This window comes from Pseudorasbora parva, chromosome 9 (assembly GCF_024679245.1).
Source record: "Pseudorasbora parva isolate DD20220531a chromosome 9, ASM2467924v1, whole genome shotgun sequence".
NCBI classification, from domain to species: Eukaryota; Metazoa; Chordata; class Actinopteri; order Cypriniformes; family Gobionidae; genus Pseudorasbora; species Pseudorasbora parva.
This window is the reverse complement of record NC_090180.1, coordinates 18,846,659-18,874,607: the sequence shown is the minus strand read 5'-3', so window position 1 is coordinate 18,874,607 and position 27,949 is coordinate 18,846,659. Positions and strand designations below refer to the sequence as shown.

Here is a 27,949-nt window from a genome sequence, read left to right as displayed (position 1 = left end):
AAAGAAGGCGTGAGCATGATGTCATCAAGCGTAACAATCAAGAGGATGTAAAGATGAGAGATGCCCAACACAACAAAAACTCGGGGTTCGCAATTACAGGAAGTCCTGATTTCTCCATTAAAACACTTATGTAAAATAAAAAGTGGTTGTAGCAGCACTACGTTTGAGTTGTTTTTGTATTAGAAGCTATTACTGTATTGTTGTGATGCGCTCAGTGAGTTGGTTATTCATGCGGAGTTTCATGATATGGTGAGATCTCCTGCGTTTATCACCTCTGTGAGGGCCCTGGGCAATCATGGCGGCGATGACACCAGTGTGGAGTTCTCTGAGAATACTGAGACGGCTGGTGAGCTTGTAAACATTATGCTTTCATACGAATATAACGCACAGTGTTATAAAAGGCCTAGGTTAGTTTCCTGGTCAAATTATTTTAGCGAACACGCACAACTTTAAAATATAAGGAACAGCGTAAATGTTCTATCCTGGTCTGTTATAGTCAGTGTAGCTATATTCATTAAAGCCACGATGAAATCAAAATGGTATTTTTTTCTTCCTGTTTTTTTTATTTGTATGGAATATTTTAGCATTTATTATTAATGGTTTAAATTAATAATAATGTCCATGCACATCCTAAAGAACAAAAGACTGCCGCAACTTTGTTTCATGCTTACTTTAAAGACCGCATAACGTTACTAGTATTCAACCAAAACATATACCAAGGGTCATGAATGTCGTTAAATGTCATGCAGTTTTACAAAATGTAATGTGTTCGCATTATGGGACAGCTGACTACAGAATCGAGCCCAGAACTTCCTGCAACATCCGCATTGTATATCTTCACTGATCCTTCGTGTAAATTTGCAGAAATACTTGTGCATTTAAAGGCACAATATGTACGATTTGTGTATTATTATTATTTTTTTTAAAATTGAGATTTATACATCACCTGAACGCCACATAAATACGCTTTCCGTTGATGTATGGTTTATTAGAATAGGACAATATTTGGCCAAGATGCCAAAAATCTGGATTCTGAGGGGGAATCTGAATCTGGAATCTAAAATTAATCTAAATATTGAGGAAAATCACCTTTAAAGTTGTCCAAATGAAGTCCCTAGCAATGCAATATCCCAAATGTTTCCAATTATTTGTAAATTGTGAGAAAATTGCTATTTTAACCAAGGACCCGGCATGTCAGCATATGCTATTTTAACCAAGGACCCGTGGACGTGTCAATATAGCGTTTGAGGGAGTCGCCTGTCAATTGCGCCATATCTGCGTTACTCTCGGTTTTATTTGGCAGAAGCACTTTACTCTTAGCTGTGTGAACATGTCACAGCAGCGGCGAAAGAACGCACAGAGTAACGTCATAACATCATTTTAAACACACTTAAATGTATCTAATATGATAAACAGAGCTGCTTTACCTCATACTCATGACCGGAAACGCGGAAGTGCGGGCACCCGGCGACTGTGTTCTGTCCCGTCATAATAAAAGTCCCGATGCTAACGAGGCGGTTATTTGTGTAACAATCGCTCCAGCTGCCGTGCTCAGCTCCACAACACTCGGTCCTGCTCTGCTTCATACTACAGTAATGTTAATAACCGCATCCATCAACATGATTTCTGCCCGTGTCCTATTTTCCACTGGCTGTGAGGTGAAGACCACACAAAGTTAGTGTCATCAAACTACGCCTTTGTTTTGAATAGGTGACCTCTAGTGGACGGAAAGTTGAATAGTGCACCTTTATTACTAATTAGGACATTTTTAAATAAAATTTACAAAATATCTTCATGGAACATGATCTTTACTTGATATTCTAGTGGTTTTTGGCATAAAAGAAAAATCTGTAATTTTGTCCCATACAATGTATTTTTGGCTAATGCCACAAATGTACCCGTGCGAATGCACAGATTAGCATTATAACATAACTTTCAACACACTCAAATGATGTATCTAATATGATAAAACAGCACTGTGTTACCCCACATATGCATGACCGGAAGAAGCAGAAGCGGCGAATGCGGTGTAATAAAAGTTTAGAGAAATCAAGGCATCATCAAGCTACGCCTTTGTTTAGAATAAGCGACGTCTAGCAGTGAAAAGTTACATATTGTGGCTTTAATTGACCTATTTATCCCGTATCCAAACTTATTTCAGGACTAGTAAACTCACCTTTTAGTATCCTGATCAAAATATATATTTTTTAATGGTCTTCCTTATGTACACAAAAGCCCCGGGTTGTATCCCATCGCCTCCAGCAGTTTCCCAGACTCCAGGCCCTTGGACCAGCCCCTGTAGTTCACATCTCCACACCACTCACTTCAACTCACCGTAGAGGCTTCAGATCCAGCCATGGTATGTGCCACAAAGATGTTCCACATGTATGTTCAAACAGGTGTATCATGGCATAATAATGTATTACAAGCCCCTGGTCTTTCTGTGTTTGTTGTTGCTGTCTTAATAAACCGGACTGTTGCAGTGTGCTTTTGTTTGTACTTTCAGTGGCCTCTGGAAAGGTGCTCCAGTTCAAACTCTCAGATATTGGAGAGGGCATAATGGAAGTGACAGTAAAAGAGTGGTATGTTCATGCATTTGTCTTGTAAACGTGCTGGAGTAGATCTAAATTTAAGGGTGTTGACTTTTGCCCCTAATAGAAGACTTGCTATAGTGGGGCCACCAAAGTTACTTTCAGACTATTGGATCATTTGAGGTGTTTAAGACAGGCGTTCCCAACAAATTCCCTGAGATTTTAAAGGTGCTGTATGTAATTTACTTAAGCATAAAAATGCCATAATATGTTTGCAGATATTTAGGCAACATTCACAGATTGAAACTAGTATTTCGACACCCCTGGGTTGCCATTTGTTGGTAATGGTTATGCAAGATAGGGGTGGGCGATATCTCGATATTTAAAATATATCGAGATATTTTTTCAACTCGATATGGATTTGGACATATCGTATATATCGATATATTGTTTATATTTAATTCTGATTCCGCCACTTTGCTTGTTTGCCTTCCCTGTGCTGTCCTCGCCCCTCGCTCGCGCGCCTCCCGCCTCTTGCTTTTGTTCCCCCTCCCCTCGCGTGTTGTCTCATTGAACACGGCTGCTTCCGCAACCAGGTGAGGATTAGTTATCATGTTTACAAGCGCGCGCGTTGTTCAGGACTCAGTTTAGAGACCATGTTTTCCTTCTAACACAACTGCTTGCTAAAATTCATAAAGAAATATTAATGTTCATCATAGTTCAAATCGCAAGTTTCACCCACAGTCAGGGGATTGACACTACTGGTGCGAGACGCACTCTCAGTCGCAATCATGTCAGTTTATGATTTGTGTCTAACTGATCGCATGGTTTTCGGTTAAAATGTCAAAATGATCGCATATCATTTGAAAACATTTAAAAAGTATTGCAATATCATTACTATTATTATTTTGTCAGCTTTATCATGGGATTATGATGAATAGGTCTATTCACGTTTTAACCAAGAGGGAAAAACGCGACATCCCGGGTGTCCTGAGACACGCGGTGCTCTTCTGTAAATTGTACTGTATCAGATTATCATATAGCCTACCTTCTGACATTCATATTTCGTTCTGTAACTGGAAAAGAAGTAAAATTCAGCTCATGTGTAGCCTATGATCCGCATGATGAGTTTGAATTTTGTCAAACTCATGACAAACATCACTGTTTGAATTTTGATACAAATTTAACAGGAAATGGTGTTATGACAAAATCAGTTTATTTAAATCTCAGTCATGACCACATCTTTCTGCAAAATGCTTACTGTTTACTTTAAGTGTAAAAAAGGGTGTCTTTGATTCATCTTTTGAAAACATGAAATAAATGAAAAGAAGGCAATATTATTTATTTTCTTTTACAGTTAAATTATTATTATTTATGTAATCAGGGAGTTTTTTTTTTTTAAATGTCGCAAAAGCACTTTGTTACTACATGAACTGACTACCTCTTTGCACTTCAAAAAATATTTGGCATATTTGTTTTTGCTGTAGTTTTTAGGGGGTTATTTTTCCTGTAAAGATATCGAGATATATATCGTATATCGAGATATATTTTTTGCTCCATATCGCCCAGCCCTAATGCAAGACATGACTAGAGGTGTAAGAAAATACTGATACACGTGAATATCGCAATATCATAAGCCAAAGTAGTCCAAGGCACTCGATGGGTGTGTTAAAAAGCCTTTATTTTTGTATGGCTTAAACATTTAAAAATTGGTGACAGGTACACCTACGTGTTGTGGCTTTACATGCCTTCATCAGGGTGTGTATGATATGTATATGATATCACAATATCATGTTTGAAGATGCTGTTTCGATTCTCAAAAACACTATTGATATTTATTTGTTTACATCCAAGTTTCATATCAGTGGCTTTATGTTCGGTTGAAACCCGACCGATTTCAGTGTCATCTCAGAATGTGAACTGTGACGGGGAGCAGTGCATTGAGGCATTGTTAGCATTAGCAAACCCAGCTAACAAGACGATAGAACTATACCAGATCTATTCTTGTGAGTGTAATAGATTGTCAAAAGACACCAGGAGATCCTGTTATGATATTTTGATTAACATTACGAGGTTAACATAAAAAAATACACACACACACACACACACACACACACACACAAACACACACACACACACACACACACACACACACACACACACACACACACACACACACACACACACACACACACACACATACAAACAGACACAGCTGACTTGATCACAAAAAGATCTATAGCACACATTTAGAAAATAGAGATAAAAAGTCGCAATTATCTTTAAAACGTTTTTTTTTTTAAGTTATAGCCATAATTGTGAGATATAAACTCATAACTATGACTTTTTCCTCTCAATTGTGAATTTTCTTTAGTTTCGCAATTCAGACTTTTGCAGACTTTTTTCTCAAAATTGGTTTACATCTAGTATACATCTTGCAATTCTAACTTTTTTTCTCACAATTCTGACTTTTCTTACAAATTCTGAATTTTTTCTCTCAGTTGCAAGTTTATATCATGCAAATCTGAGACAAAAAGTGCATACAATTGCTAGAATTGGGAGATAAAAAGTCGCAATTACCTTTGTTTTATTCGGTGGCAGAAAACAAGCTTCCATAGTTACTGCCTTAACATTAGTGGGGCACTAATCATATCAAAAAAAAAAATAGCTAAACATGTTTATTTTACAGATTAACCCATTCTAAATAAAGGTGATTATTATAAACAAATGTATGCTGTTGTTTTCTTTGTCTGTATGCAGGTATGTCAAGGAAGGGGACAGGGTCTCTCAGTTTGACAGCATTTGTGAAGTTCAGAGTGACAAAGCATCCGTCACTATCACGAGCCGGTATGATGGGGTCATCCGCAAGCTGTACTATGACGTAGATGCTGTCGCATATGTTGGTTCAGCTCTTGTGGACATCGAAACGGACAAAGCGCTGGGTTAGTAACTGCCATGGATTGTATTCTTTATATTCACTTTGAATGTCCTTCCAGTTCTGTCATTGTGCAGTAATGCTGTTTGTCCTGCAGAGGGTGCCCCAGAGGAAGATGTGGTAGAGACACCAGCAATTTCCCATAAACAATCACTTCAAGAAATCAAGGACTTAAAAACCCAGGCGACACCAGCGGTGCGCCGTCTGGCCATAGAGAACAATGTAATTGTCCATGGCATCAAACTGTAATCATTGAGGCTCTATTGAGTTCTGTATAATTCCTGATCTCTAAATATGTCCTCTACTAGATTAAGCTAAGTGAAGTGGTCGGGACAGGAAAAGATGGACGTATTTTAAAAGAGGACATTATCAGTTTCTTAGCCAAGCAGACAGGAGCCATCCTCCCTTATGAGGTCCAGGAAATTCCAACACCCGTGATTTGCACGGCAGATACCCCACCCGAAGAGAAGACTCCCTTCATGGCACCTCCGGAGTTCCCGCGACCCATCTTCTCTGGAAAAGACAGGACAGAGCCTCTGAACGGTGTGTTTGAGTTTTTCATGTTCTTCCATGTCAGTCAATGACATGTTGCTCATTTTTGTCTCATTTATTCAAAAATATATTATAAATGCAAATTCATGGTTGCAATGACATGAATGTACAGTTTTTTATTAATAAAAAATAAATAACGAAATGGGCACCATTAAGGTGTAATATATATATATATATATATATATATATATATATATATATATATATATATATATATATATATATATATATATATATATTTTTTTTTTTTTTTTTAAGTTGTTAGACATTTCATGTCATGTGGTGCGACTTACCAAAAATGTAATTATATTTATTAATACATTTATTCATGTTATGTGTAAACAAACTTTTTACCTTGAAAAATATATGAAACAAGTTTTTTTGAAAATGAGGAGTAAAATGTGTACACTTACATATATTTGATTTAAATATATGCCAAATATGCCAAATATTTATTGAAGTGCAAAGAGGTAGTCAGTTCATGTAGGAAAAAAAGTGCTTTTGCGACATTTAAAAAAAAAAACTCCCTGATTACATAAATAATAATAATTTAACTGTAAAAGAAAATAAATAATAATCATTTATTTCATGTTTTCAAAAGATGAATCAAAGACTCCCTTTTTTACACATAAAGTAAACAGTAAGCATTTTGCAGAAAGATGTGGGCATGACTGAGATTTAAATAAACTGATTTTGTCATAACACCATTTCCTGTTAAATTTGTATCAAAATTCAAACAGTGATGTTTGTCATGAGTTTGACAAAATTCAAACTCATCATGCGAATCATAGGCTACACATGAGCTACACAATATATTACTTTTTACTTGCCTCATTACATTTTCAGAGTCATTAAATAGAAACTTTTCTTGACTTCCGTTCATCTTCGGAACACAAATGAAGATATTTGTGTTGAAATCCGATATGGTTCAGAAAGGCCTCCATTGGGAACAATGTCATTTCCTCTCTCAAGACCCATAAAAGGCACTAAAGACGTCATTACAAAGCCCATCTCACTACAGTGACTACAATCATTTTATGAAGCACGGAAAATAGTTTGTGCGCAAAAAAACGAAATGACTTGTATAGTGATGGGCCGATTTCAAAACAAAGCGTCGAACGGTTATGAATTAGCGTATCGATTCATGATTTGGATCGTCAAAGTCACGTGATTTCTGCAGTCTGGAGGTTTGATACACTGAATCATGAATCGATACGCTGATTCATACCGGTGCAAAGCTTTGTTTTGAATTCGGCCCATCACTATATAAGTCGGTATTTCCGTGTTTTTTGCACACAAAAATTGTTCTCGTCCGTTCATAAAATTATTGTAGAGTCACTGTAGTGAGATGGACTTTGTAACGACGTCTTTAGTTCCTTCTATGGGTCTTGAGAGAAGAAATGACATTGGTGTCAATTGAGGCCTTTCTGAGCCATCGGATTTCAACACAAATATCTTCATCTGTGTTCCGAAGATGAAAAAAGGTCTTATGGGTGTCGAACAACATGAGGGTAAGTAATTAATGACATAATTTACATTTTTGGGTGAACTAACCCTTTAAATGCTTGAGATCTTCAGGTTGATTTTGATTGGCTGTCAATGTTTTTATCATTCATTCACCAGAAAAAGTGATTCCAAATAAAATTGTTTCTGTGTCATTTTAATTGTGCTGTGGACTTCCATATTCTTAGAATTAGAACGATTATTGGAACGTTATAGTTACAGTTATCGTCCTTGGTTATGCCACTTAAGAATTTGGTGCCTTTTCTTTATCATGGATACACTTAGTCATTTGCCTCACATGTTTATGATTGGCTATCTTGAATATGTGTGCACATCTCTTCTGTATGGTGAAAACCGCAGGTTTCCAGAAGGCCATGGTGAAGACCATGACTGCTGCTCTGAAAATTCCCCACTTCGGTTACTGTGATGAGGTCGACCTGACGCAGCTAGTGCGGTTACGCTCGGAGCTGAAGGACCTGGCGAAGTCTCGGGGCGTCAGCCTCAGCTACATGCCTTTCTTCATCAAGGTGCTCTCCTGTTACCCTTTACCGCAACCTACCACCTGATTCTGTTTATACACATTAAAAATGAAAGGATTTGTTCACTTTAAAATGAAAAAATGATTTACTCACCCTTAAGACATTCTAGGTGAATATGAATATCTTCTTTCTGAGGAACACAGAGTTATATTAATAAATATCCTGACACTTTTAAGCTTTATAATGGCAGTGACAGGATCCGTAGAGTTTTTGAGCTCAAAAAAGTGCATCCATCCATCATAAACACCTTCTGAAGTGAATCGATGGGGTTTAAAAACATCTAGCTTCCGACAGACCGCCTTCAATTTGCTTGCACATCGATTCATTTTAGAAGGTCTTTATTAACCCCCAGAGCCGCATGGAGTACGTTTATGATGGATGGATGCACTTTTTTTGAGTTTCAAAAGTGTGGAAGCATCAGGATATTTATTAATATCACTCTGATTGTGTTCATCAGAAAGAAGAAAGTCATATATACATAAAGTAGCTTGAGGGTGAGTAAATCATGGGGTAATATTCATTTTAAAGTAAACTACTCCTTTAAAGGGCGTTCACGCTATAAGATCAAAGTCTTTTACAGGCATGGAAATGCTATGTGAATATTATCTCCAGGTGTTTGGGGTCAGATTATGATTCTAGATTGTGTTTATACTGTTTTGTTCAGGCTGCATCACTTGGGCTCTTGCAGTTTCCTGTTCTCAATGCCTCTGTGGATGAAGGCTGCCAGAACATCACATTCAAGGCAAGACAAACCCCAAAACCCTCCCATTACATCACAACCTTACTTTTTGAGGCTTATGGTTTGCTTAAAGGGGTCGTATAATGCTATTTTCGTACAAGTTAATATGATTATTTAGTGTCTAAATGAAAACTTTGTAATATACTTTAATTAAAAATTCTTATTAGTATTGTAAGAAAACAGTCATTTTACCTGGTCAAAAACAGCTCTGTTTTCAGCAAGCCATTTCAGTGTATACGGCCTTAAATGATACATGACCCCGCCCTCTGTTCTGTGGGCCTGCACGTGGAGTTGTTGTCCTTGACAACAGTAGAGGGGAAATAATGGCAACATGAGTCTCTGAGGACAGATCTGTGCAACTTTATCAATTTGAACCGGAGTCGGACCCGGGACAAGATGACAGCTCCAACAAAATTCGACGATTAGGGTGGATGGTGCACTTGGTGGTGGTTGAGGAGATTCCCCCCTTCTATATGTAAAGCGCTTTGGGTGTCTAGAAAAAAGCGCTATATAAATGTAATGAATTATTATTATTAAAAACTTTTTTCCTGTTAATGTCGGTTTGTCAGTGATGCGAAACCTTATCTATGCATTGTAATAACTGTTACAACACTTTTTTTTTTTACAGTAACAGATACCGATAAACCATCTACATAATTAAGCTTAGTGTAGTGTTTCCACGTCCACGTTAACTTCAGCATCAGAATACACAGTTGGTAATAACACAATAACCATAATGCGTTGTTCATTATAAACGTGGGATTATGAATTATATTGAGAACATCATACATAGAAAGCATGCCGTAATTAAACTTGCCCACATTAGCAGCATTCATTGTGAAGCGTTTCAAACTACACTAGATTCTGGAGGGGTAGCAAGAACATGAATAGCTGGTACAGATCTTTATCCAGGAGCAGCTTCTAAGCAAAACCTGCTTTATACTGACCCTTGTTTATAAAGGAGTCTGGTGAGAAATGTTTTGCGGTTTGCACAGACATAAAAGCATTGACGAAAACAAAATTCAGCCACTGCGTCGTCAGCGGTTCGGATTTAGGAACATTAAAATGACTGCTGTGTTCATTATTACACCCAAGAACAGAACACCACAATCGCTTAGATGCCATTCTGCTCCAGTGTATCAACAATGGCGGATTATGATAACAGCTTGCTCAGGGCGGATCGTGGCGTCACACGGTCGAACGGCATGAATTGAGACAGGAGAAAACATACAAGGAGAAAAAAAAAACACGATGGATTTTTATCATTATAGGATGGTTTGTGTACAGGCACTGCCAACACACATTTCCATACAATCAGCTTGTAAAAGTGCATGTACAATTATATGACCCCTTTAAATGTCTTAAACAGCAGCACATGAGTCACATTTTCATTGTTTTGTTGTCTTCTCTCAGGCGTCTCATAACATCGGTCTGGCGATGGACACTCCTCAGGGCCTACTGGTGCCCAATGTGAAGAGCGTTCATACCCTCAGTGTTTTTGACATTGCTGTGGAGCTCAACCGTCTGCAGGCTCTGGGTTCAGCTGGACAGCTGGGCACCGCTGACCTCACTGGAGGAACTTTCACCCTCTCCAACATTGGCTCGGTGAGGTGCCGTCCACCTGACTTCAGACTTCCAAAATCGAAAGCAAATATACTTTTAGGTCAATTGGGACTTTTTTGCAGCCCTAGCATTCCCAAATTCAATTGCAACAATAATAACTGTCTAAACCAAGCGTGCAGCACACGTCCTGAAAAGTGAAGCCAAAGCTTCCTGATAAAAACTCGAAGGTAGTTTTTATCACGTTGATGTAAGGGCAACTATTTTTTTTATTTATTTACATAAGTTTGGTTTTAGTTAGTTATTTGATAGGAGTGTCGAAATTAATAGTTTCTACAATGCATCTTGATGCAGACGAGGACGATTCGGTATTTATTCAGACCATAACCGATTATAATGTAACTGACGCTTTTCTTATGTCATTTGTTGCATACATGCTTTTTTAAGTTAGCATACAATGGCAGAGTCAGGCGAGATATGAGTACGAATAATTAAAAATGCTCCTACTTTAAAAGCCGACATCTGGGCACATCTCGGCTTTCATTAAAGGGGGGGTGAAACACTCAGTTTCAGTCAATCTCATGTCAATCTTGAGTACCTATAGAGTAGCATTGCATCCTTCATATCTCCGAAAAGTCTTTAGTTTTATCATATTTATAAAAGAAATATGGGCTGTACCGAGTCTTTCCGGAAAAAACCGAGTGCCTGGAGGCGTATCGTGTGGGCGGAGCTAAAGGATGACGAATGTGCACAAAGCGGTGACGTCCTCAAGCGTGGAGAAACCCATCGCTATCTCAGCTAATACAGATAATGATCCACAATCAAATCTGAGGCTGAAATAAATTGAACAGGAGAAACAGCAACATCAGGACGTCCGTCTCTGTGGTATGTACTGTATTTAGGGGCCTTTGTGTGTCTTTACGCGCAGTTTATGAGGATATGATTTGGTTTATGGACTATTGTATGTGACTAACGTTAGACCTTAGAGGTAGCAAGCAAAACGGTTTTGCACGTCAGAGTCAGAATAGTGTAACGTTATACAGAACAACAATGGAGTAACCGTTAGCGCATTTGAATGACGAAGCACGCGATCGTATCGTTTACTGATGTTTACTCATGCGACGGTAGCCAATAGCAGAGACATTTGAAGTTGATTTACTCACCGGCTGCTTCCAAAGCAGGACCGAACCTTTATCGCTGGGACCGCTCTGTCAGAAACACACTTCTTTGGTATGATTTGGTGAAGTCCTGTGACAGCAGTGGTGTGGAAATCCACTTTGCGATGCGACTGAAGCGATGCCTTGAAGCTTCCCGTCATTTCTGCGTTCAAATCGGTTCAAATGCAGCGCTGCCTTCCCGGAATGCTGTGCTGAAGCGTTGAAGTCGCTCGACGTCACCCATAGGAATAAAGTGGAGCGCGGCGCGTCATAAGTGTTCACGGATGACTGGATCTGCACCTGAGAGACTGTTTACGGCGTGCATTTCCTCTCTCTCGCTCTAGTGACGCGCGCGCGCACCCTACCGGGAGAAGAGCCCGTACAGCCCATACAAGGACCTTCCGTTCTATTAACGTCAAGCGGACCCATACTCGAAAAAAACTCGCCGAAACTTGTGAGAAACCGGAAGGAGTATTTTTAACACAGAAATACTCCATCAAACGTCCAACATTAGTTTTTAAAACTTTGTCTATGTTTAGGATGGGAATCCAAGTCTTTAAAGGTGTAAAAAGCTCAGTATGCATGAAACAGCATTTCACCCCCCCTTTAACTTTTTATGAACGTGAGCTGTTAACGCCTGTCAGTCCCAAGGTGGACCCAGCTCAGCCAAAAATAGATATATCAACGTTAGTGTTCTTAAAGGCCCACTGAAGTGCTTTAAAACACGCAGCATTATTCAATGTAATTTCCCCTGAAACGGCTCCAGCTGTTAGCAGCTCCTCCCCTTTTTTGAAACACCCAATAGCATTTAGTTAAAGCTACACTGTGTAACTTTTTTAGTTTATTCTTAGCTAAAAACACGTAGTTCTTTCAAAAATATATGTGCTCATGAATGTATATTTACTTCTTTCAAGTAATAAAGTATTCTCGTAAGTTTATAATATGCCATTGTAAATACATACGTGTGAGGGGTTCGAATGCTGGTCGCCATGTTGCCCCTCCATCTTGAAAGTATATTAGCCAAAGAGGGACATACCCATAAATTCAAGCTTCGCCTTTCGCGTTTTAACACTCGATGGCATGTGAAGAGGGGGATTGCCATATTAATCTTGGACTAAATCGGCCACCGTAGGAGTTAAAACTAAATCAGAATTGAGAGGAACAGAAACTAATATTCACTGGATGGTCATATACCTTTACACCGCTAGATGGGGGAAAATATCACACAGTGTAGCTTTAATATACAGTTTGGCTAGAGCATTTCTGTTTGGTAAAGCCAGTTTCCTCTAACCGTTCATCATCATAATCTCCTTCATATCGCTTTCAAAATGCAGCATTTTGTGCAAAATTCATATGGGTCCGATATGTTTTGTTGTCTGCGCCGACTCGCGCATATGATCTGCGATGCGCTCTAATGTCTGTAGTCTAAATTTAGACCAGAGCCGTTGGTGTGCGCGCGCTCTGCTGCGGTGCGTGAAACTGACGTGAAAACCGACTTCATTTGCCTCAATTGAAAGCATATTTACACTGAATCGTTTCCTATCGCATAGTGTGTTATGTGCCTTTCACCATGTAGAAATTAGTAAATGTGTGAACAACTGACCGATTTCAGCTACAGCTTTAGCAGTGTAGGGGGCGGGCTTTAGTTTCTAGAGAGCATTTGATTGGACAGAAGATTTGATGAGAAGGTGAAGTCTGTGATGATGTCACCAAAATCTGAGATTCGTTTTAACGGAAGTGAGAGACTAAGTTTTGAATGCTTGTTTTTCTTCGTCTTTTGGCTTTTCCCTTCATTGGTCGCCACAGCGAATCATCTGCCTCCATCTAGTCCTATCCTCTGTATCCTCTTCTCTGAGACCGACTACCTTCATGTCGTTCTTTACTACATCCATAAACCTTCTCTTTGGTCTTCCTCTAGACCTCCTGCCTGGCAGCTCTCACCAGGGGCGTAGCCATCTTTTCAGAAGTGAGGGGGACAAAAAAGTCATCGTAATACCTTTTTTTTTTTTTTTTGACATATAATTTATCGCATCTCTTGCTTTTAATTTGGTAATACATCAAATACACTGCTAAACAATAACTACTAATATCTATATTTTTTTTCTACTATATTTTATGCCAATTTTATGATTGGTTTATGTAGCCTACTACAAACACTTGAGCATTAAGTCTCCATAGATTTTATGCAATTTAAAAAAAAAGTTATTGTAAAAAAGGTAATACAGTGAAATATTATTCTGATGTAAATCATCTGTTCTCTATGTGAATATAGTAAAGTGTAATTTATTCCTGTGATCAAAGCTGAATTTATCATCATTACTCCAGTCTTCAGAGTCACATGATCCTTCACTAATCATTCTCATATGAGGATTTGATGATCAACACACATTTATGATTAGTTGTGCTGCTCATGGTGCTGCTTCATTTTTGTGGAAACCATTCAAACATTTGTGGTAAAATTAAAAAAAGAGAGAAATTAATACTTTTATTGATCAGACATGCATTAAACTGATCACAAGTGATATTTTTAATATTACAAAAGATAATTTATTTAATAAGTGCAAATAAATGCTGTTCATTAAATTTTCTATTCATCAAAGAATCCTGAAAAATAAAACGTATCCACACCATTTTAAAGCAGCACAACTGTTTTTAACACAGATAATAATCATAAATGTGTGTGGATGATCAGATACTCATTTGAGAATGATTAGTGAATGTGACTCTGAATACTGGAGTAATGATGATAAATTCAGCTTTGATCACAGGAATAAATCACACTAGGCCTACTATATATTCACATAGAAAAAAACTGTTTTTAATTTGTAATAATATTTCACAATTACTGTTTTAACTGTATTTTGATTAAATAAATGCAGCTTTGGTGAGCATAAGATAAACATTAAAAAGCTGTCAGTTAGCACTGCATTATTCATATGATATAGGCCTACTTATTGTAAATAAATAGCCTACATTGAGATGGCTTGAAAAACACTCATAAAGCATATTGTCGCAATCGTCTGATTGTCGTCGTCACGTTTCATCATTCATAACGATTGTTTTCCTTCAGCTGCAGCTCCAGCGTGACAGTGTATTACTTCTGAATCCACTTTTGGACTTTCTGTGAGAGCGCCCTTCTTATATATCTTAATACGAATGAAATGATAGGTCATGCATGCATAGATCATTTTTTGTCCCTGAATGTGATTTATTCACATTGGTTTCTATGTAAATGCACTTGCAGTGGGCCGTGACCCAAGAAGCACGCTATCAACCGAGGTTGGCGATAGCTGTCTTTAGCATCCTTGTTAACGCGCCCGCCTCCCGCTCAGGTAACCCCGGTTCGAATCACGCTCGGAACGGGTCGACTTGGATCGGTAAAAGTGCGGGGGACGAAAATACATTTTATTAAAAGTGCGGGGGACACGTCCCCCCCGTCCCTCGCATGATCACCATGGCTCTCACCTCAGCATCCTTTTGCCGATATATTCGCTCTCCCTCCTCTGAACATGTCCAAACCATCTCAACCTGGCCTCTCTAACTTTGTCTCCAAAACATCTCACATCCGCTGTCCCTCTGATGTACTCATTCCTGATCCTATCCATCCTCTTCACTCCCAAAGAGAACCTCAACATCTTCAGCTCTGCTACCTCTAGCTCTTCCTCCTGTCTTTTCCTCAGTGCAACTGTCTCCAAACCATACAACATCGCTGGTCTCACAACTGTCCTCTACACCTTTACTTTCATTCTTGCTGGTACTCTTTTATCACATAACAGACCTGACACTTTTCTCCACCCATTCCAACCTGCCTGCACACGCTTCTTCACCTCTTTTCCACACTCCCCATTGCTCTGGACTGTTGACCCTAAGTACTTAAAATATTTACCTCTTCTCCCTGTAACCTCACTGTTCCACTTGGTTCTCTTTCAAAACGTCCACTAAGTTTTGAATGCTTATATCTCCTAAATGCAAATGTTGTCATTTTTTGGAACACATTAGCTTATTCATAACTTTATGGCTAACATAGTCATACTAAAAGCTAAAAAACTTCAAATTTTCACAGATCAGGCATTAGAATGAACACAGTTACTTGCATGTTGTGGCATTACTGTTGAGCTCTCTATGGCTCTGGGCGTTGCCATCTTGCGAGCGAGTCATCGCGCGTCACTCCCGGATAACAAGAAAATGGGCAAAAAGGCGGGATGTGGGCGGAGCTTAGGTGACGCAATGACTATAGACGGCAGATAAATGGCTATCCACTTGTGACTCAAAGTAACCACGCCCTTAATTATGCAGAACTTTAAAGCTTTATATAACGTAAATGGAGTTATAAAAAAATTCACCCCCTCACAGTTGTCACTGAATGGCAAAAATTAGCCGTATAGACCAAAATCACAATTTTTACCAGGCTGTGAACATGTTTTTTTTCTGCTGTAAAGTTAGGAAATTTAACATGGGGCTCAATGAGATTCTGTTCCTTTCTGGGGCCTGTTCCTAGTGGCCAGTCGATGAATTGCAGTTTACATTACTTCCTTATTGGCTTCAAGAGATATCGCGGGAGGTTGCCGCTTGGGGGGAACCAGTGGATGTAAAAGTGACTTCAGAAAGGGTGCTGTTGGCCTGCTGACACTCTGGGATCTATCTGTTAAAAAATCCAATATCCAGCCCACCAAATTCAAATCAAGGTTAAAATCCACAATCAGTCTCTTAGCGAGCAGAAAGGGCTGAATGGTGTTAAAAGCAGAAGTAAAATCAACAAATAAAAGTCTGACATGAGTCTTTGCTCTATCCAGATGGCTTAAAATAAAGTGCAGTTGTGTGATCACATCATCCTCCACACCCTGCCAGACCTGTATGCAAACTGCAGTGGATCTAACTGATCTCCAACCTGCAGTAGGACAGCCTCTTCGATCATTTACTCAAAACTTTTCATAACCAATGAGGTCAAGGCTACAAGTCTAAAATCATTCAAGGCTTTTGTGGAGCTGCACTTGGATAAAGGCACGATAATAGAATGCTTCCAAGCTCTAGGGACTCTTTGTAGTGATAAGGACAAATTAAAAATGAACTGGAAGATAGGACAGAGTTGATCAGCACATGTTCTTAATAATTGCCCACAAATATCATCTGGCCCTGGACTCTTTGATCTGGTGTGCCTGAAAATGTTAGCCACAGTTAGCCTAGAAATCTAGACGCACCCTAGCGCCAGCAAATTTAATCTGCCAGCGAGTGTCATCTAGCAACTCTCAATACCCTTCTGAGCTGTATTCCCCTAACTCTTGCCGGGCCAATCACATTGTGTATAGAGTCGGTGGGCGGGGCCATAATGACGACGGCCGAGTTGCGTTTGCGCGATTCTAGTAAACACAGAAACTGGCGAACGGCGGTCTTTCGAATCAGCTTTGACCACGACTTTGGAAGACTTGGAGTTAAGCTTTTCTCTGAGAAAAGAACAAAGAACTGCACTGAAGTCATTCTTAAAAAGGGAAGATGTGTTCAGAGTTTAGCCGACCGGATACGGCGAATGTTTAAACTATCAACAAGCTCTGTTTCACATTCGTTGCTCTGGTTGGTTGTAGCGCTATCGTATCGCGTGCAGAGGGAGTTTGGAAGACAACCGTTTATCCCGCCCCTCGGATTGAGCCCTGTCTATGGTGAGTTTCCAGACCAAACATCTTGATGTGGGTCTGGCTTGTCAGGCTAAGCCACAGTACTACTGTCAACTGTAATGGATGGAGCTGCCTGTGTGATAGCCCTGATACCTTCTATTTCATCATCAAAATCTAAATTGTTAAATCGAGAATAAAATACATTAAATTCATCAGCCAAATGTACATCAGATGAAAAACCATCCAGGACAACTCCGTTGGCTCTCTCATTAGACCCATTCAATGTTTTCATACCATTCCAGGGTTTCTTTAAATGATTACTTCTCAAATCGGCCTCAATTTTCTCCTTAAACCTAAATTTAGCTTTTTTTAATTTCAGCCCTCTTTTCTCACAGTCCTCTCTGCATCCACCTTCATTAGAAATTGTTTTTCATTTGATTAGCAAATCTTTAATGTCCTTAGAGAGCCACTGTTTATTGTTTGGATACACCATGACTTCCTTACTCGGAAGAATAGAGTCTTTGCAAAAAGAGATGTAACTGCTGACAGCGTCAGTAAGTTCCTCAATATCAGTACAGGAGTCCTGAAACACTGTTCAGGACTCCTGAACAGGACTTATGCTCAGCCCTAATCATTAGGCCACTGGAACCTATTGCGGTTCTGTCACTAGTGATGCATAAGTTACGCCCTGTATTTGATCTTGAACTCTATATCACCCTATTTGGGCCTCCACTGCAGCAGTCGCCCCCATTGTTGGGCCTCATGATCGTTATCCTATCCCGTGCTTGGAGGTTATATATGAGAGCCTGGAAAGAGCGCTGCTTTTATGGGTTGGCAGCGCCCAAACAACAGCAGGCTTTCAATGGGCTTTTATTTGCTATCTAGCGACGATCAGCTCTCTCATCATAAAATAATTAAAGGTTTTTTTTTTTAAATTTAGATTGGAGGCACGTATGCCAAGCCAGTGATTCTGCCCCCGGAGGTGGCCATCGGAGCTTTGGGAAAGATCCAGGTGAGCTGCTTGTTTTCTTCACCATTTAATAAAAATGTAATGTGCATTTTAAGAGATGATTGTTGACTCATTGGATCGACAGTAAATAATAGTGGTTTCTGCTGCTTTTTGGTTTTGTATATTCTATAGTAAATATAGTGTCAATTACAAAGGGTGTATTAATTTAATAATAAATACATTAAAAATAGAGTTCATAAATACGGTGACTTAATCACTGCCTTATGATTGTGTGTCAGAGTCAAATAGTCTCCTAGAATCAGAATGTCATTTTTATGAGTTTTCTGACAAGATTAATTGAGGTTGTAAAATGTCATGTGTGACTACCCCAAACATTTCAATGCTATCGAAAAATATATATTTGAAAACATGATTGAAATGATTACTACGATATGTACACTTACATGTATTGAAGATTTAAAGCTACACTTTGTATCTTTTTTAGTTTATTCTTAGCTAAAAATGCTTTTTTTTCAAGTAATAAAATATTCTCGTAAGTTTATAATATGCCATTGAAAATACATACGGGTGAGGGGTTCGAATGCTGGTCGCCATGTTGCCCCTCCATCTTGAAAGTACATTAGCCAAAGAGGGACATACCCATAAATTCAAGCTTTGCCTTTCTCGTTTTAACCCTCGATGGCACCGTGTGGAATGTGAAGAGGGGGATTGTTTGAGAAACTGTTATATGAAAACCTGAAAGCCTTTTTGAAAGTCTGTTGCTGATGGAGGATTATTCTCGAGGACATGTATCAGAGTCGCCAAGAAAGCGAAGAAAAGAATTAAGACGGCAACGCAACAGGCAAATCATCAAGACAAAAGTGAATATTGGAGTGGCCTTTCCAAGATGGAAAGAGCTCATGAGGAGCAACGATTTTAAAATGGACGCCGACGTTGCCTGCTTTTCGGCCACTGTAGGCGTTTAAATGAAATCGGAATTGAGAGGAACATAAACTAGTTGGGAATTTAAAGAGTTAGTTCACCCAAAAATGATATTGATGTCATTAATGACTCACCCTAATGTCGTTCCACACAGTTTAAGATATTTTATATTTAGTCAGAGAGCTTTTCTGTTCTTTCAATGAAAGTGTATGCACACTAAACTGTCTATCTCCAGAAAGTTAATAAACACATCATCAAAGTAGTCCATATGTGACATCAGTTAGTTGATTAGAATCTCTTGAAGCATCGAAAATACATGTTGGTCCAAAAATAAAAAAAAATAAAGATCCAAAGGTTGTGAATCAGCGGATTGATTCATGATTCGGATCGCCAATGCCACATTATTTCAGCAGTTTGACACGTGATCCGAATCATTAATCAATAAGCTGAGTCACAGCTGTTTGAATCTTTATTTGAGGATTGAAGACAATGCTGAATAAAGCCGTAATTTTTGTTATTTTTGGACCAAAATGTATTTTCGATGCTTCAAGAGATTCTAATGTCACATATGGACTGAATGATGATGTTTTTATTACCTTTCTGGACATGGACAGTACAAGTGTGCATAGATGTCCATACGCTCTCGGACTAAATATAAAATATCTTAAACTGTGTTCTGAAGATGAACGGAGGACTTACAGGTGTGGAACAACATTAGGGTCATTAATGACATCAATTTCATTTTTGGGTGAACTAACCCTTTAATGGGTGTAAGATTTCCCCATGCAGTTTGTGACAGCTTCAAGTTAGTCATGTGGCTTAACCTTGGCTGACCAATAGAAAACTGCTTGGTTCGAAAGAGACTTTTGTGCGAGTTGTGCTATACATTGCTATATTTTTGACACAAGGCACATTTTCAATAATATTCTGCTAATGTGATGTGCCGATTCTCTGCTGCAGGTGCTGCCCAGGTTTAACTCCCGTGATGAGCTAGTGAAGACGTACATTATGAACGTCAGCTGGTCCGCCGATCATCGCGTCATAGACGGGGCCACCATGTCCCGCTTCTCCAACCTGTGGCAGTCTTACCTCGAGAACCCAGCTGCCATGGTCCTGGATCTCAAATGAACACTGCTCTGGAAGTCCCTGCTCGTTGCTCCCTGGAGTGTCTTTAGGTTACTTACAACCGCAGTGTCGTGGCTATCAAGTGAACATGAGTTTGCTTTCACAATCATTTGTGGGGGGAGGAAGACTTAATTCCTTTTTCTCTAGTTGCACTAATTCAGATTAAAGACTGTTACTGTAAATTTGCATCACAAAACACTTGCCTCATGTTAATGAGTGTTTGTGAAGTGCGGGTGCTGCACATTTCAATTATTTTCTGCATTTTGCTTGGTTTGCATTGACGACTGAAATGACCTGTAGGTTTTTCTAATGCACAGAGCTCGTGCATTGGGGACACGGAGACTGATACCGACAGGCTCTCGGACAATCATCTGGACAGTAACAGCTCATTGTTTGCAGACTTTTTCTGAGACTTCATTGACACAAGCCTCTGTCGAGCTGACAGACAGCCACTTCATCTAAAGCCACTTGTGTGCCAATGAGACTGGATGTCAGAGTAACGAAAGGGTCATCATTTAGCTGTTAAAAGAACAAATGAACCACACATGGATGGATGGATTACTAAAATGTGATGAATAAACTTTTGTTTTTTTGGCGAGCTCCATTGCTTTTTGCGTTATAAATGTCATAACTTAAATACTGTGGTTTAATGACAAGATCACACACGATGAACAGATTTAATTTAGGCTTGACACAAGAACAAGCCTCATTGGTTCTTGCGAGAGTTAAAGGAATACTCCACTTTTTTTAAAAGTCTCATTTTCCAAGTCCCATAAACAGTTGAGTTTTACCGTTTTTGAATCCATTCAGCCGGTTTTAGTCGCAGAGAATGCACTTTTACAGCAGTAAATCTGTGATTACTACGCAGAAAAGAGAAAATAGTTTCTAGTCATATCGGCTTAAAAAAAAAAAAATTGCAACTTTAATTTTCCGTTGCTCTTAGTACACGGTGTAACTATAGAAGTCAAGTTTTAAATAGGAAAAATATTGAAAGTCTGGTCATTTTTTTTTTGAGCGTGATGCGTATGGTCTAATCCGATTCTATAATGTACGCTAAAAGTGCTACCGCTATACAGAGATCAGCTGAATGGATTCAAAACGGTAAAACTCAACTGTTTACTCTGAGGGACTTGGAAAATAAGCCTAATTTCAAAAAAGTGCAGTTCCTTTAAATGTGCTTAAGAAAGAGCAGACGTTTTGAGCTTCTGTTAAACATAAGCCATGCATCATGTAAAGCAAATGTGTCTTTAAGACGATTTAGAATCAATATGGATTTCTATGGATACAATCTCTTTATGAACTTTTTTGAAGCATCATAGTTTGGGTTTTATAGGAGTCCAAAAATTACATACTCTTAAGTATAAGTAATTACTTCAAGACTGCAAAAAAAAATTCTATATAGTAAGAGTGTGTGTATTATGAATATAATCTGGATGTACTACATCTACCATGTTGTCATTATCGTGTCACTTCACTGCCATTCCCCAATTCTCTCCCGTAACCTGTCACATACTGTTTTTCATCTACTATATAGTAGGGAAGTGTGTGATTTCAGATGCAGTCCTAGTCTGTCAATGGAAAGAACAAAATCTCTTTGAGTTTCATTAATTTTTTTTGAAGAAAACTAAATTCATACGGGTTTGGAATGACATGAGTGTGAATAAATTACAGAATTTACATTTTTGAGTTAACGATCCATTTAAGAATTACATTTAGATTCAGATTTCAGAAACCAAAGAGCAGTTTTATCTCATTCAAATGCTATAACAAAGCAATCGTGTACATTTTTCTGCTATGGAAATCTAAATGCCATGAGAATACATCATCAGAGAAACCTTGTTTTTTTTTATTTTGGTCCAAGCATTTACTTGGGACAGTAGTACATGACATAGTATGTGAGGTGTAGCCGGTGAGTCTTTTTTTTTTTTTTAGTCTTGCAGCTTAATTGAATCTTCTGAATGTGCGACTGCGGTACCTTCTGTCTTACATCAACCTCGTTCACAGACAGCTAGGTCTTCAGAGGTACAAATACACATTTCCAACTGGAATGGATTATAAACCATCATATGAGAACTACTGGGCATCATTACTCAAAAAAAAAAACATCCTCGCCTTATCACGTCATGATTTACGCAACAAGTCTTACGAATGATTCAAACAAAAACTTGTTTGTGCTCGTGAGGATTCATCTAAAAAAGAATACAGGTTTGGGTTCCCCCTGGAACCTCTGAAACCCTCAGGTGGTCTGGGAGTTCTCTGGAAGACACTGACTGAAGAGAAAAATAAATAAAAAATAGCAATAGCAGAGACATGGAATGCTACTTTAGTGGAATGTGGTGAGAGGATACGGTGTGTGTTTAACACTAAAAAGTTTCAGGGTCATATGTAGGAAGTAGGAAATGTTCTCAAGGAATGCTTTAGATATTTGGCTAGCTCTTAATATGAGCCTGACACTTTTAAAGCAAAAGGGGTTTTCCTTTTTCTGGGTCTACAAAGCAGCACCTCTTCTGACCGGACTGACTTTAAGACACGCGAAAGAAAAATGTTTTATTCCCATTTGGCATTTTAGAGCAGATAACTACGCCGGTGGACTTAGACTGGCAACGTATTTAAAAAACGTAAATGTCAAATTGGTATTTTTCCATTCGGAGCCACCTGAGGGTTGGTCAAAAGCTTGCAGAGGTCCTGGGTGAAGGTCTTAGATTTAAAGCAACGTTCAAGGCATCTCTCCTCCACATAAATAACAATGAAATTACATAAAAAAGTAAAAAGTAGAAATAGCCATTTTCATGAATGAGGGTGAACCAGTCCATGTGCTACATGAATGTCTTCAAACCCTCATCATAAGTCTTGAAAGACAAAATTATCCAAACCGACTGATTGTTCACAACTTCTGCGATGAAGTGTCCACAGTCAGGTGTTTGATTTGTATGAGCGTAGTCCAAACAAGCGGTTTGTGAAGTGATGTATCTATACACACTGTCCGTTGAATCCACATATAGGATCTTCACAAAAAGATATCAAGGCAGCAACAAGAAGGAAACAAAAACAGTACAGTAACTAAGAGGTGGCAGCTCTTGTTGTGAGCTCGTAAGTCAGTGAGGTCTTGTGTGAAATGTGTGTGTGTGTGTATGGTGTAGTCAGGCAGCTTTGTGATGGATTGATTGGATAGCTTCTGAAGAGTCGAGGCTCATGGAGGTCTATGGTCCTTTAAAAAACACTTTATCAAGCCATTGAGGGCGCAGGGGTCAGGTGTCATCATCGGTGTCCTCTATCAGGACTTTGGTGTCTCGGACCTTCGACCTGAAAAAAAAAAAAACACAGATCCTTGAGTTTATCAATCGATCATGTATGATGGCGCTCAGAGGTTCCAAGGGACTTTTTATTAACCAAAAAAATCTAAAGTAATTTCCACTGCCTTCAGTCGATTCACTCTACACATATCGGACTGTAAAGCGGGCAAAGGAAATCATCTCTGACACCTCACATCCAGCGAACCACCTTTTTCAGCTCCTTCCTTCAGGGAGGCGCTACAGGTCACTATCTACCAAGACCAAACGCTTCACAAACAGCTTTTTCCCCATAGCCATCAGGACTCTGAACTCCTCTCTTTAGTTTAGTTTTTCCTCTCATACACGACGCATGGTCATGCACCCACTGTATCTTGTATTATTACATGTTGTGAAGTGTATTGTCTATTTTTGTCTGTAATGTATGATGATGTAGAGCTTAAACATACTGTACCAAAAAAAAATTCCACCGGCATTGTCGTGTGGCTAAAATAAACAATCTATCTAATCTATCAACAATTCAATACCTTTTTCAAAGTAGTTCTGAGAAAAAACAAAAACAAATTCTGTTACAAGGTAACATTCATTAATTACTACAAACCATAGTGAGTGATACCATATTTTAGGATAAACCTGCAACCTTTAGACCAAAAAAAGTTCATAGTTTTAAACTGCATGTCCAATTACAAAAATTCTGAAGGTTAAGCTGACCGAAAAAAACGGGGAAAAATAAACTTATTTTTTGTGGTTTCAAGCACTATTTTGCACCCTCTCCATGGACAGTGCCACTAAAAGTGGTGAAATATGTAAAAAGATGATTTGTCTAGTATTTTAAGGATGAAGTTGCAAGTATAATAAAAGGATAAGCTTATAAAGGATAAAGGTTACTTATAAAGGAACCTCAGACAATGTTATAGCAACAAAACAGCCTCTGCAAACTTTCAACCGGTTTAATTAAAACATTTTAGGGCATGAAGAATTTTTTTTATTTTTTTTTTAATGTCATTTTGGTGTTCAAAGTTCAGCTTTAAGGTATACAATTATTGACCACACCACGTTCCTGAATGTCCCATCTATTGCCAGCAGTTTTTACTGTACAAAGCTTGTTTTTAAGGATTCCATGTCTGGATTTGTGTCTGTGTGGTTGGTGGTCTAATGTTGTACGTACTGGGAGGAGAGGCGTGGTCTTCTCAAGGACATGCTGTAGCTTCTCTTCCAGTTCTTCTTTCCAAATCTGTTCCTCACACCATCCTCCTGGTCCATCATCTGCTCCAGCAGCGTCTGGTCATCTGCATTCAGAGGCGCTACTGAGATGTCCCGCACCGCTCTGAACTCACCACAGTTATTCAGGTGTTCGTTCTCCAGACGGAAGAAATTCCAAACAAAGCGCCTGAAACAAATGTCAGATTATGACGACACGTTACTTCACTAATTCCATTTGAAAAATAATGTCATTAATTTAAGGAGAAATGAATTAGCATGGGGGGCCTGATGAATTAAAAACAGATGAAATGGATACAGCAGAGTCAGATCCAGTCATGACTGAATAGATCCAGTCATGGCTCCTGATTGGTCAACACATCTTTCCATTAATGCTAAAATACACAATCGCCGTTATAAAAACACATTCATCAAAGAGGTCAACTATTAACCACAGGATGTTGATAGGAATGGTTTAATGAGTCCCAAAACCAGGCATATGGATATAAACAGGTATGCTCACCTGAAGACCTCCAGCGGTGCGAGGATAGTGGCCAAAATATCAGAAATGTTAGGGTATTTAGTCACTTTTCCAAGGGAAAGTGGAATGGTCCATGCAAAGCGCAAGATTACGTCTTCTATTATGGCACAGTAATAGTAAGCCTGTTCAAAGAGAGCACACAAATTAACAATGACAAGTATAAATTCTGTGGAGGGGATTGTTCTCTACAAAAATATCTAAAAGACACATAACTTAGGTTAGCTCACCCAAAAATGAAATTTATGTCAATAATGACTCACCTTGATGTTGTTCCACCCCCGAAAGACCTCCGTTTATCGTCAGAACACAGTTTAAAGGGAAACTTAACCGCTTTTTCATATTAAACTGTTATTCCCTTAACTAAAACGAGTTGATACATACCTCTCGTCTCAGTGTGTGCACTTAATTGCTCTGACGCGCGGTGACATTCTGATAGCATTTAGCTTAGCCCACTAAGCCCAGTTCATTCACTATGGTACCAAACAGAGATCAAGTTAGAAGCAACCAAAAACCTCCATGTTTTCCCTATTTAAATACAGTTACACGAGTAGTTGAACGATCAAGTATGGTGACACCAAATAAAACGAGGCGCTTTTCTAAGTGGATTAAAAAGGAGAACTATAATGTATGGCGGAATAGCACTTCTGCGAGTACTTCGACTCGGCGCAGTAAAAAGTCCTGGCTGAAAAATCATTCCTCACATACCTGGACAGTATGGACAGTATAGTGTGCTTACACTTAAATACCCTGTTGGACTAAATATAAAATATCTTAAACTGTGTCTGAAGATGAATGGAGGTCTTACATGTGTTGAACGACAGAGTCATTAATGACATCAATTTAATTTTGGGGTGAACTTACCTTTAAGTGCTAAGAGCGTGCGTGTATTCTTACTTTCTGTGGATACACTATCTCCTCTCTGAGAAGGGTGTTCTCCCCTGCATTACGGTCAAACAGACCCCAGTCCATCTTCAGGTCCCAGAATAGGGTGTAGCAGGAGTTAATGATCATGCAGGCAATCAGCAGGTAAAAGAAGACCACACTTTCCTGAAAAGCTAATGAGAACAGACAGGTTGAAATGTTGACATGTGAAAACATCACAAACATAAGAACACAGGATCCAAAAACAGATTCAGACACGCTCTACGTGCATCTGCGGCATGCGCTTCAGAGCATGCGCTCTGATTGTTAAAATAGAGCCCGTGATTTACCCTGAAAAAATATCAAAATATTTGACCTGACAAAGATTGCCTTTCACAATTGTTTCGAGTAGAAACAAAAAAATGTCATGCTGGGTAAACAAAGGATTTCAGGTAAAGAATGTAACAACTCAGGTGCTTACTTTCATGCGTCTTATAGAGTGCAGAAAAGATGACTACGAAGAAAGTAGTGGAGTATTTGCCAGCATTGGCCAGGTGAGGAAAGGCACGCTTTGTGTCCCGGTAACGCCTCAGGCACTGCACAAACCGGAACCACGCAGGCAAACACTGGATTACAGCTCGTACTCCATATGAATATGAGTGACAAATCTCGTAACCTGATTTGAAAACAAAAACAGATTGACATGTCATCATTAACTGCCCAATAAAAGCATTATTGAATATGCAACGCCATCAATGTGCATCTGGATACCCTTTTTGATCGATAGCTTCCCCTTAGACTCGATCCAGTTCAGCTCCAAACTATAAAAGCAGATCATGTACTCCAGATCCATCAGAACCACTACTAGAGAGTTGAGTTGGTCAGCCAGCCAGAAATCAGCAAACCCCACTCTGTGAAATGGAGCTGTGACCACACGAAACTATAAACAGAAAAGGGTGGAAATTAAAGGGAGGAGAAAAGAGGATTGGACCAATTTAATCAATAATTTACAGATGGAAAAATAATGTCTCATAAAAGTGTGGCATTGGAAATCACAACAAATGCTGTCGTGTTATGAAAAGGGATTCTCCTGGCCCTTACTAGTAATTTGAGCAGCCAGAAGCGAGATTTGTAGTAGCATGTTTTGAAAGGGTTGATAAGGAAGAAGAAGAAGAACCCATAGAGAGCTAGAGGGTTCACTTGTATAGGGATCCTTGTGTACTCAGCGAAGAGGCAGGACAGAATACTGACACACCAAAGAACTCCAAGGAAACCAGCAATCTGCACGAAAACAGTGAAAGATTAATGCATATATATTCTTTTAAATATAGCTTTTGATTTTCAAACTTTACAAACATAACCTAAAATAAAACAGGGAAGAGCACGGCTCACCACTCTAATGAATAAAAAATAAAAAAACGTTAAAATGCCTTCCATATTTTTACCCCATAAAACGTATTTAAACTCTCATATGTTGAAAATGTATCACACACCTTCTGTGAAAGGAGACATCTTTACTATGAGAAGCATTGGTTAATTCCTCTAAAGAAGATACAGTGAGGAAAATAAGTATTTGAACACCCTGCTATTTTGCAAGTTCTCCCACTTAGAAATCATGGAGGGGTCAGAAATTTTCATCGTAGGTGCATGTCAACTGTGAGAGACATAATCTATTAAAAAAAATCCGGAAATCACAATATATGATTTTTTAACTATTTATTTGTATGATACAGCTGCAAATAAGTATTTGAACACCTGTCTATCAGCTAGAATTCTGACCCTCAATTACGTCTTAGTCTGCCTGTAAGACTGAAAAAACTAGTATATGCCGAAATGTCTGAATGAGGAACAAGGACTCTCTAAGAAAATAAAGGAAATTAACATCTGAACTGTCCATGTCCACCTCCACTCATTTT

The 27,949-nt window shown here is 38.9% G+C and overlaps 2 protein-coding genes across 2 annotated transcripts in view; one reads left to right on the top strand and one right to left on the bottom strand.

Moving 5' to 3' along the window:
• Positions 1 to 63: 63 nt before the first annotated feature.
• Positions 64 to 20,739, top strand: LOC137090324 (lipoamide acyltransferase component of branched-chain alpha-keto acid dehydrogenase complex, mitochondrial-like). Its single transcript, XM_067454254.1, has 11 exons — positions 64 to 346; positions 2,236 to 2,359; positions 2,507 to 2,582; positions 5,292 to 5,473; positions 5,564 to 5,688; positions 5,775 to 6,009; positions 7,882 to 8,048; positions 8,725 to 8,802; positions 10,213 to 10,404; positions 18,066 to 18,137; positions 19,977 to 20,739. Exons 1-11 carry the CDS (start codon positions 296 to 298, stop codon positions 20,142 to 20,144), a joined length of 1,470 nt encoding a protein of 489 aa, XP_067310355.1. The 5' UTR covers positions 64 to 295; the 3' UTR covers positions 20,145 to 20,739.
• A 1,956-nt stretch (positions 20,740 to 22,695) lies between these two features.
• The window catches only part of xpr1b (xenotropic and polytropic retrovirus receptor 1b), a 31,337-nt gene continuing 26,083 nt past the window's right edge, over positions 22,696 to 27,949 (bottom strand). The window contains exons 9-15 of the mRNA XM_067454253.1: positions 27,135 to 27,314; positions 26,805 to 26,973; positions 26,515 to 26,709; positions 26,067 to 26,227; positions 25,155 to 25,294; positions 24,600 to 24,821; positions 22,696 to 23,444 (exon numbers count right to left, since the gene is read on the bottom strand). Of these exons, the coding sequence (XP_067310354.1) occupies positions 23,390 to 23,444; positions 24,600 to 24,821; positions 25,155 to 25,294; positions 26,067 to 26,227; positions 26,515 to 26,709; positions 26,805 to 26,973; positions 27,135 to 27,314 (1,122 nt within the window). The 3' untranslated portion in view covers positions 22,696 to 23,389. The remainder of the gene's footprint in view (positions 23,445 to 24,599; positions 24,822 to 25,154; positions 25,295 to 26,066; positions 26,228 to 26,514; positions 26,710 to 26,804; positions 26,974 to 27,134; positions 27,315 to 27,949) is intronic.